This window comes from Colletotrichum aenigma, assembly GCF_013390185.1.
Source record: "Colletotrichum aenigma strain Cg56 chromosome Unknown KSG_Cg56_contig09, whole genome shotgun sequence".
Taxonomy (NCBI): domain Eukaryota; kingdom Fungi; phylum Ascomycota; class Sordariomycetes; order Glomerellales; family Glomerellaceae; genus Colletotrichum; species Colletotrichum aenigma.
In genome coordinates, this window is record NW_023500915.1 from 2,240,114 (window position 1) to 2,250,746 (window position 10,633).

The 10,633-nt window shown below is 54.9% G+C and overlaps 4 protein-coding genes across 4 annotated transcripts; 2 read left to right on the forward strand and 2 right to left on the reverse strand.

Annotated features, from left to right (window-relative positions):
* Window positions 1-326: 326 nt before the first annotated feature.
* On the reverse strand, window positions 327-1,787 carry mug65 (Meiotically up-regulated gene 65 protein; the record flags this gene model as incomplete). Its single annotated transcript, XM_037328507.1, has 2 exons — window positions 327-1,360; window positions 1,421-1,787. 2 exons carry the CDS (start codon window positions 1,785-1,787, stop codon window positions 327-329), a joined length of 1,401 nt encoding a protein of 466 aa, XP_037173174.1.
* A 1,432-nt stretch (window positions 1,788-3,219) lies between these two features.
* CGCA056_v013264 (uncharacterized protein) lies at window positions 3,220-3,745 on the forward strand (the record flags this gene model as incomplete). The annotated part of the gene is made up of 3 exons (XM_037328508.1): window positions 3,220-3,331; window positions 3,404-3,519; window positions 3,578-3,745. The coding sequence occupies 3 exons, from the start codon at window positions 3,220-3,222 to the stop codon at window positions 3,743-3,745; spliced, it is 396 nt and encodes a 131-aa protein (XP_037173511.1).
* Window positions 3,746-3,987: 242 nt separating this feature from the next.
* prp1 (Pre-mRNA-splicing factor prp1) lies at window positions 3,988-6,768 on the reverse strand (the record flags this gene model as incomplete). Its single annotated transcript, XM_037328509.1, has 1 exon — window positions 3,988-6,768. One exon carries the CDS (start codon window positions 6,766-6,768, stop codon window positions 3,988-3,990), a length of 2,781 nt encoding a protein of 926 aa, XP_037173177.1.
* A 387-nt stretch (window positions 6,769-7,155) lies between these two features.
* Window positions 7,156-8,673, forward strand: DIM1 (Dimethyladenosine transferase; the record flags this gene model as incomplete). Its single annotated transcript, XM_037328510.1, has 8 exons — window positions 7,156-7,257; window positions 7,310-7,366; window positions 7,428-7,565; window positions 7,620-7,727; window positions 7,780-7,904; window positions 7,958-8,129; window positions 8,184-8,258; window positions 8,311-8,673. 8 exons carry the CDS (start codon window positions 7,156-7,158, stop codon window positions 8,671-8,673), a joined length of 1,140 nt encoding a protein of 379 aa, XP_037173182.1.
* Window positions 8,674-10,633: the final 1,960 nt, after the last annotated feature.

Consider the following 10,633-nt stretch of genomic DNA (forward strand, 5'->3'; position numbering starts at 1 on the left):
ATGAGTGGCCCATGGTGTGTGCTGGGCTGGCGATTCACGTTGAAGATTGAAAAAATGCTAGAGCGACGTTGCAGGCCAGCGGGAACGAGGAAATTTCCACTCGCGCCGATTGAACCCGGCCCCGTTGTGCAGGAGCCAACGGCCGCCGATACGCAGCCGCGGGCCTTCTGCGCCAGTCCTAGAAAAAACAGTGCAGGCACTGTTATCCACACAGTTGCACCGATGAATCTGCTTCATGTTTAATTCATACAAAATAAACTACCTAGATTTATATATAGACGGGTATACAAGAAAAGAATAGATCTTCATCTCTCTTGGCGTCATCATTACTTGTTGGGCGTCACGGGTAATGCCCCTGAATTCGCATGCGCCGGCCCGCTCTGATCTACGCCTTGCCAGCTCTGGTTCCATCCTTCGCCCTCTTCGACAGCGTGCGTTGCTTCGCCGTTCTCCGCGAGTCCTTTCACGTCGCTCCAATAGGATAACTTCTTCACTTCCTCGTCGGCATGCTTGATTGCGGCCTCAAGGTGCTTCCTCCTCTCCTCTAGCTCCCCTGATTCGTCTTCTTTTCCGTCTGTTGCAACATGCTCATCATATATCTTGGTCAAGTGACTGAGCAACAGTCTCCTTGAGGCTTGGAATACGAAGATTCCCATAATATCGTGCATTTCATCCTGCAAGTGTTCGAGGTTGTCTTTGGCGTGCTCGAGATAGTTCTCAACGGCTTCGATCTTTTCTCGGTCGATTCGCGCGGCCCGCAGGACTGCCATCAGCGTCCACACGTCTTCGATGTCGGGTTTCTCCTCCGCTATGCTCGTCTGCATGCTCGCCTTGCTGATGCTTTCCCGACGGCTGCCAACACTAGAGGCTCGGCTGTGATTTGCAGGCGTGACGGTGAAGTAGTCGTTGTTAAGCATGTGCGGGTCTTCAGAGACATCCTCGGGCTTCTTCTTGACTCGCTTTCGAACCCAGGCTCTCCTACGCACGAAAGAGTTCCACCATTTCGGACCGTGCCACGAGAACTTTTTGGAGAACATGAACGAATATTCCCACCCAAACTCGTCCATTTGAACGCCTTCTTCTCGATGTACCCTCCACTCCGGCCACGCCCACTCCCACGTGGGGTCAGGGACTTGGGCCGTCTTAATGGTCGTTGGACTTGTCTTATGAAATTGGTTTGTCCAAGGAGAGGGATCGAGGTTGCCCAAGGCCTTGCCAGAGAACAGAGGAACTCTGCAGCAAAAACAGCCTCTCTCATTCTCCCACAATACGTCTATTGCAGATTCTCGCTCTGGTGTCGATGGTCGCTCCCTCCGGCTGGCATCTCTTATAGGTATTGGGGCTTCGTGTGGCGTAGGTTCTAGTGACACGCACAATCAGTTCTTGATACAATCGTGTAGAGACCTCCGGGGTGGCATACCTTCGACCTCAATTGATGGTGCTCCAGTACCCGCTGTGGTCTGGGCAGTTAAGACTGGGATCTTCCGCCGCTCCCTGGCTTGAGATAGGCGACTAGGCCCTCGACTTGATGCATCCCGAGATGAAGCGACCTCGTCATTCCCATTTCTGTCCACGTCACGGTCCGTTCCGTTGCTCAGATTGTGCTCTTCTTCTTCTGGGTCTTCATCGCGAAGCAGTCGTGACCCAGTCGATGCTCGGGTCACGTCATTGGGGGTTTCTAGGCTGGGCGAGGCAACGCGGTCTTCGTGGTTAACTAAGTTGATCTCGTGGTCGTAGTCGCTGTCCTTCAGGCCGGTAACCCGACGAGAACTTCGGAACGATGGCATCTCTACGGCCAAAACCGCCTGGGCCAGCGGTCAGAAAGCCCGGGGTTGAACAAAACCCCAAGGCAAAGAGGCAGCGTTCGATGCAAGAAGCCTTTTCGGGGGTTCGTGTGGGGAACAGGAGACAGGCTAGGCGTGATTCGAGACGGTTCTCGCAACGCCAGTGAGCGAGCAGTCAATAGGGAGCTGGACAGGAATGTTTCGAACACAAGGAGAGGCGGCCGTGCGAATCACTCGATCATTGTGTTGAATCGAAGGCGAGTCGAATTATCTCCAGACACCTCGTCTAGAGGATGGGAGGTGAACAAGACTGGTAAAACAGTAGATGAGGCTGATGAGGGAAATCAATTGAGACCTCGCGCGTCCGGACCTAGCGTGGTCTGGACCAAGACGACGACCACCTAATTAACAGTGGCCAAATGTGGCTCAGAACAAGGCTAGTACGATGCAGGAGCAGCAATGCGGCGCGTCGGTGGTGCTTGCTGGTTGGAGGTCTGGGCCAGCTGAATCTGGGCTGGTTCTGGCTCAGGCCGGTTCACGAGCTCCAGCTAGGCCGGTCCAGGCCACAAGGGTATGAAAGGGTGCGTGTCGCGTCCCTGAGGTCCGTCGATGATGTAATTTTCCAGCTTTCTCTCCAAGCAACGGGCCCCCTTGGCGTCAGCTTGCGTGCCGGAACCCAGCCAGCTCAGACCGTCAAGCGTTGTGCTTCGGTACTGCGTCGAACCAAAGATTTTAGCAGCAGCCGTTCGGCCGGTGAAAGCGTCCGCTGCGGAAGCTGGTATTGCTCCAAGAGGAAATCGGAATCCCCCTCTAGAAACCGACAGCTGATTCTCGGAGCTTTGATGGCTGCAAGGTGACACTGGGGATCTAGTGGAGGCCATTCTGCAATTGTGATGCAGTTGATGAGGTACTTGCAGCTACCTAGGCCGCCACCGATCACGGTGATGGTGAAAGTACTCTCTGGTCCCTTTCCGAAAAAGAGGGCCTGTGCGGCCTGTCATCCCGAACGCCAGTGGAGCTCCCGGCCAGGACCGGCTGGGGGTAGCTACCTTCGATTCCCCGCATTCATGCCGCTCTACGTCATGTATCTCTCACACCTTCACCAAACTAGAGCCTCCGGAGCTTGAACTTGTGCCTTGCCCAGGCGACGAGCTGTCACTGGTGTGATCGCTAGGAGGGGGAAGGATGTAACCGCGCAGCAAATACTCAGACGACTAATGAGACAATGGCAGCAGCAATACCGGCCTGGCCCGTGAATCGGTAGTACTAATAGATCGTGCCATCCATCTCTGCGAAGCCTTCTGTTTTCTCTCTTCTTCCCTCCCTTCAATCAACCACAGCCCATAATCTCAACGACAATACTCTTGATATCGCCGAGAAAGTCCCAAAACTTTGAACCAAATCACCTCGATACACGCCACGCATCACAGTCACCATGTCCAAGTCCAAGGCCCCCCTCTTCCTCGGTCTCACTGCCGCCGGTGGTGTCGGCTACTATCTCTACAGCGCGGGCGGCAACCCCAACGCTGCCGAGAAGAAGTTTGAGAGTACGTTTATTGCAGTCTTGCACTTCATGCGCATGGCCATGGAACAATGACGCTAACCGTTACGAACAACAGGCGACGTCCACAAGGCTTCTGCCGAGATCAAGTCACACATCCCTGGCCGCACCCCAGAGGCCCAGAAGGGCTTTGGCGATGCTGGTGCCCGCGCCGGCGCCAGAATCGACTCTGCTGTACGTGATACGACGTCAACTAATATCTGAAGCACAAGACTAAGATCATTCTTCACAGGCTTCCGAGGCAGACAAGCAGTTCTCCTCTGCAAAGAGCACCGCCGAGGCCTACGCCAAGGATGCTAAGGCTGAGGCTCTGAAGAAGATTGACCACTTCGACAAGAAGGTCGAAGATGGTGCTGCCAAGGCCAAGAGCGGCGTCTCCAGCTGGTTTGGCGGAAAATAAGCACTTTTATGACTGACGATTTCTTTTGTGTCATGACCTGCGGGTCACTTGTTACCATAGGGCCGGGTTCGATTATCTCAGGGTTAGGAGTCTCGTGACATGAACCAATTCTAATACTTTGGACTCAATTTTTCGCTGCCCCATGCTGTTGTCGTCATGTCCCATATGCGCCTACTTATCTCGGTGACAAAAACCTGTCCCGACCACTGGGAAAATTATTCGATACAAGTATACCTCACACCTTATTTCTCTATGCGATCCGCCACAAGCTTCAAGATTTCCTCGGTTCTTTGTCTCGCATTCTGAGGATGCTTGGCGATTGCCTGCCAGTGCTCGCCGTGGCGAGGCTCATTGAGGACGCACTTGTTGATGACATCTGCTCGTTTCTCGTCTGTACCGTGCTGGAGCAAGAACTTGTAGTACCATGCCCAGCTGTCGCCGTTGTCGCTGTCCAGAACCAGCGCTTTCTCGAACCAGTTCTGGGCCTTCTCGAGCTTGCGCTCGCCCCAGAAAATCCGGGCGACGGCAACAAAGAGGATTGGGTCGTTGTCCACCTTCTTGATGGCCTCCAGAGACCGCGGTTTCCGCTGGGTTCGTGGCTCCAAGTGCCAGATTTGCTCGCTCCACAAAAGGCCACTCTTCGGGACTTCTTGAAGAGCCTTGGCCATGAGGGACTTGGCCTGATTGATATTGCCTGCCCGCCGCTCGATGCGGACGGACTCGCACCACAACTCTGGTGACTTGGGAACCGCCAGACGGGCTCGATCGAGGACACTGCGAGCCTTGACAACAAGGCCAGCGTTCTCTTCCAAGCGGGAGTAGAGGAGCCACAGGGGAATAGACTTGGGAACAGCCTTGACACCGGTGCTGTAAGACTCCCGCGCCTGGCCAATCTTGCCAAGGTCCTCGTAGATTTGACCCTTGAGCATCCATAACTTCGCCGCGCCAGGGAAGTATTGCAGAGCTCGTTGGGCGAGGTCCAATGCTGCCTCGCTGTTGCCCAGCACTCTCTCGAACACCACACTCTTCATCCAGACACGATCCGTGGGAGCCTGTTCGCGAGCTTCTTCCAAGAGCTTGCGCGCTCGCTCTGTCTCTCCGTTCTCGGCCTCGAGCTTAACGGCAGCAAGCCAGATATCTTCGTTATCGGGGTTCGACTTGAAAGCCCTGGCAAGAACAAGTCTGGCTTTGTCAACCTCGCCGGCCTGCCACTTCTCCTTGGCCAGCATCATCCACAACACCTCACTCTTGGGGCAGGCCTCAACAGCCTTCTCCAAGACCTGAGCGAGGGACTCTTTGGTTCCGTGATTCCTTTCCAGGTCGGCGGCGGCCATCCAAAGCGTCTTGCTGTTGACGAAAACACGCAAGGCGTAAGAGTAGATGGCACGGGCTGTTTCGTACATGCCGCGGTTGATGCTGCTTTTCGCGTCTTCCATCCAGGTTTCCTTGCGGTCGTCGTCCTCGTCCAAGCCGTAGCCCAAGGTTTCTTGGATGATGTTTCCGCAGGTGATTATAGCGCCCTCATCCTCGCACTTCTCAGCCTCGCCGATCCACTCCTCTCGCTTCGGCATGGCAGACTCCTTGACGAGAACTGCAACAGCACGCTTCATGACGTTGACCTTCTGTCCTGTGCCGAGCTGCTCCTGCAGACGGGCAGCAGCAATCCAAATCTCATGGGATGTAGGAACTGCTTTTCGTGCCCTGTTGAGGACCTTTTGGGCGTTCTCTGGGCTCTCCAGTCTTGCCAAGGCCAACCAAAGATCAACGGAAAGGGGTATAAGCTCAGTTGCCTTGGCGAGCAGCAACCGCGCATCTTCCGGATCTTCTTCCAAGTTGACCGCTTCCTTCCAGAGAGCCTCAGATTCTGGGATGTGGTCTAGAGCAAGTCGGATGACTCTCTTCTTCGCTCTAGGTTCATTCTCCAGCCTCATCGCCTCAACCCAGAGTCGCACCGATCGTTCGTTCTTCTTGATGGCATCCGCAGCGATAATTTTAGCGTTGCGACCTTCGTTCAGTCTAATGTTCTCCAACCAAACGTCCTCACTTTTGGGGCAATTTGTGCATCCACGTGCAATCACGTTGCGTGCCGCGACAGTCTTGCCTGCAAGCTCCTCCAAGCGTGCTGCCGCAATCCAACCCGGAGCATTATTCGGGTTAGTCTTGATGACCGAGGTCAAAAGCTCGCGCACTCGGTTGATGTCACCAACTTGCGCCTGAGCTTCCGTCAGGCCACTCTTCTGTAGACTGGTGATGTAGCCCTTGGGGTCGATGCTCGTCGCGCTGCCACCAACGGAGGACTCTGTTCCATCCAGAGATGCCTGCTCAAGCTTAGACTTGAGGACCTTGTCTCTCGCCGCACCGATCTTGGCGAAGTTCGTCATGGTCCCGTCCGCCGCCTCTGAACTTGCAGCTGCCCCGTCATCGGAAATGGTGGTCCCGAGCTCTCCCTGGGCGCTGGCTCCTGCAAGAACACTATCGGGAACGGCGTAGAACCGCTGCTGTCGCATTTGTTTGCTCCGTCTATTCTTTCCGGTCAAATCTCCAACCTCGGGCAGGTTCGCCCACTCCTCGTCCGATACTGTTGACAGTGCTCTCTTCAGGTCGGCAAACTGCTGTTGGATCTTTGGGTTTTTGCGCTCGTATTCTTCTTGCTCGGCTTTCTCGCGCGCCTCTCGTTGTTTCTGTCGCCTCTTGGCCATCTTCTCGTCTACCTCTTTCCATATCCTGTCGGCTTCCTCGTCGTCTTTGTCGTACACTCCGCCAGCGAACAAGCCGACTTCGTTATCGGGGTCTTTGAATCGATCGTCGTCATTATCATCATCCGCTTCTTGCTTTTTGCCATCGGCACCGATGCCTAGTTGCGCCGCGCGCTTGGCGACAGCCTCCTTGATCTGGTCTTCGCTGGGCCCTTCGCGTGCAGGACCCAAATCCGATCGCGTCGTGAAGCCCGTAGCACCTCGACCGAGACCGGCGACGTAGTTTTCGGGAGCCGGCTGGCTCAAGAAATCGCGGCGGCTGGCCATGGTATCAGATGCTTTATGCGTAAATCGTTGTCGCGTGAGTGGTTGCGGATGCGCGCGACAGGACGTGTATGTGCAGGAAGGCAGATATAGCTGCAGTCCATAGCTAGGGGAGATAGGCGCAAGGCTGAAGTGGTGCCAATTTTTTTTTCCCTTCAGGTACCTTAAACTGCTGCACCCTTGTCGCCACGGCAAAGTGGTGGGGTGGCTCCACTAAAATTTCCAAAAAGGCTGCCCCTCCATCTTCACCGCAGACTTCGACATTGCGAAGATTTATCGAGGCAGCATACTGGAGAAGCCAACTGCCGCGCATAACCCCGCGAACCCTCCTCGAGCTTCGAAACGGTCTTGATGCGTAATTGAACACATTTGCGCGAGCACGAGAACAAAATGGGCAAGGCCAATGCCGGAAAGCGCAATGCCGCTGGGTCGGGGAGCCCCTACTCGCGACCAGGAAAATCCAACAAGACGAACAATGTGTTCAAGTTCAACGTACGTAGAGTGCTCTGCGGTGTGCAGGCTTCACTTCTGACGCTATTTTCAGACCAATGTAGGCCAGCATATCCTGAAGAACCCTGGTGTTGCGGACGCGATCGTCCATGTACGTGCCGAGCCCCCGACGGAAAAGAAAGACAGGAACTTTGCTGAACAATGCGCCTTAGAAAGCCGAACTGAAGCCGACGGACACTGTTCTCGAAATCGGTCCTGGTACCGGTAACTTGACTGTGAGGATATTGGAGAAGTCAAAGAAGCTCATCGCGATCGAGTTCGATCCTCGTATGGCGGCCGAAGTCACGAAGGTTGGACCTCTCGCTCTGGTAACGGTCTTCGGGGGCTGACAAGACCATATGTAGCGTGTACAAGGAACGCCAGAGCAGCGCAAGCTCGAAGTCATGCTCGGAGATGCCATCAAAGTCGACTGGGTTCCCTTTGACGTCCTCATTTCCAACACCCCGTACCAGGTATGCCATGGGAATTCCTGGGCTGGGAATCTAGAAGCTAAACATCAGTCAGATCTCATCTCCTTTGGTTTTCAAGATGCTCGCCATGCCCAAGCCGCCTCGTCAGGCAATCCTCATGTTCCAGCTCGAATTCGGCCAGAGACTAGTGGCGAAGCCGGGAGACAAGCTCTATGGCCGGTAGGTTTTCCGCTGCAGGTTGGAACTGGATGCATGACTGACAGTCCGACCAGATTGAGCGTGAACGCCAACTTCTGGGCGACATGCTCCAATGTGATGAAGGTGTCAAAGGCCAACTTCAGGCCACCGCCGCAAGTCGATTCTTGCGTCGTTCGTATTGTGCCCAAACAGGGAGCCGAGCGCCCTACCATCAGCTTCGAGGAGTTCGACGGCCTCCTCCGTATCGTAAGTCACAGGAGAGGGGTTCATCACATGGCTGAGGCTAACAATGTTTTACAGTGCTTCAACCGCAAGAACAGGACTATGCGTGCAAGCTGGCTCGGCACTAAGGAAGTTCTTCAGATGCTCGAGAAGGTAAGTGACGAAAATGGAACGGAGCGCTGGACTCTATCTGACGCTGCAACAGAACTACCGCACATGGGCTGCTTTGAACAACGTTCCCCTCGACGAGACCTTCGTCGAGGACGACGAAGACGATGCTATGGACATGGATGACGACGCTGACGCCGGTGGCGACGATGATGATGTCGAGCCCATGGACGATGATACCCCGGAATTCTTCAAGGAGCTCAAGGCCAACGCGGCCAAGGTCCCCGAGAAGACCAAGAGCAAACGCAAGAAGACCAAGGTCGCCGCGCTCGTCAGGCAGAAGATTGAGGGTGCGCTCGTGAGCACCGATCTCCTAGACAAGCGTGCCCGCGCTTGCGACGAGACGGATTTCCTGAAACTTCTATCCGCCCTCAACTCTGAGGGCATTCACTTTGCTTGATTTTGGTCTGGGCCTTTTGTGTCGTGTATGGTAGATACGGATTGTTGGCGGCATTTCATGGCCTGGCGTTCATGGCGTACAAAGGAGACAAGATATCCTGCAGGGTATGAATATAGAATGAAGATACTGGTGCCTGGAGCTACCTCTGCCGCATCTCATTAAGCTGCTCTGATTCTACGTATAAGACAACCTTTAGGCAGCTTTTTCTATACGATGATTATCAGTAGGTGTGCTCAACATCGAAACCGATTAGTCGAAGACGGCAGAGCAACTTCACATAGCCATGCGGCAATCTTCCCTAGAAGCTGTCGCCGAGACCAATGACGTCCATCAGAAAGATTCTCATGGCAGCAATAACACAACGTACAAACGCACAAAAGTCCCACGAGCCTCTAGAGTAACCACGTGCTCATGGTGAAGACATACCACACAGTCGGACATGAGACACCGATCTCAGTCGCCCAGGGAGGAACGACGTCAATTTGAGACGAACATCCCGCTCAAGATGCTCCGGGCTGGAACAAAGACACACAGGAAGAGCCTCATCTTGCGGATTGGGATTCGGATTCCACCAACCCCAGACCGAGGTCGACCGAGGCGCCTGCGTGTGACCGTTCCAGCTTAGGCAAGAGATCTTCAACGGCCAAGGCTGTTTCTGTTCCTAAATGAGGTCGACGGGTAAAGGAGTCTCAACGGTCATCGATCCATCACAATGCGAATCTGGCTTTGATTGGGCAGGCCCGAGGCGTCGACTGTGGTGAGTGACATGGACGACGCGCAGCGGTGGCCAGTAAAGGGGCGGTTGATTAAGCCGTGACAAGTTCGGACATGATGGATGGAATTGGCAGTTGCATCCTTCCCAAAAAAAACGCCTTCTCTGCCCTTCGCATTTTTGGTCCCGACTCCCGCTAAACCCGTCAAGGGCAGATTGGGCCGGTGGTGAGGTGAACAAGACCAGAATGTCACCCTCCACCCCCGTTCTGGGTGCAACGCGGCGCTTCCCTTTCTCGTGTGCTGCCCTACCCGCGCCCTGGGGGAGCGGCAGCACCGCCTCCCGGATCTCAGGAATAGGGCATACGGAATACACATGGCACTTGATTGACTGGTCGGTCCAACATCGCGTGTAAAGCCGGGAAAGCAGGCGCAAGAGACATGAATTGTCAGCAGAGGCGCGGGACAGGGGGGGAGTGGGAGGAGGGGCTTTGTGCATGCGGTTTTCTCGAAATGAGACGTGACAGACCATCATCCATCCCACTCTGCTCAAGAGCTTGGGGAAAAAGCAGCAGTACCTTGCTGCGGTCACTTAGGCAGAAGGCTACATGATGACCACCAAATCTAACCTGCCTTGCTTACCCGCGTGGCCTCCCTCCCGCCAGCGCATCGCGACGAGGCCGAGCAAGGCCCGTCCCATCTGACAGGCGCGGGCGAACCAGGAGGGTGGTTTGGGTGCGTGTGGGTAATGACAGGTCCAGGCAGTCTCCAGTGTGTCGTTGTCGACCAGATAAAACAAAATGAAAAATCTACCTGTCGAAGAGTGGCACGTCATGCCACTGCCCATGTAGCTGCTCTAGCTCGCTGTTCAGGTTCCTTCACCCAGCCTATAGACTTCCGGGTTCCTGCGCAGATGATCACCGCCCAGCAACGGCGCTGACGTGCCAAGGGGTGGTGGAAAGACATCGAGACTGTTATCACGCGCGGGAGGGACTCACAAGTTGGACGCAGTTTGACGTGGTATGTCTCTGACAGTTGTATGTGGGGGCCAGTTTTTGCAGGTGCTTGCCAAGAGGCTTGCTCGACAAGTCTCGACGGGCAAAATGAAGAGACACGGGAGGCACTGGAGACTTATTTCGTTCAAGAAACGTCTGATCGGTCGCCTTTCTCTACCCCCTTCGAACTAAAGAAGTCGACTGGTCGAAAGCCCGGCTGGGAATTCCCGTCGCGAAAGTGCTCACCACCTCGG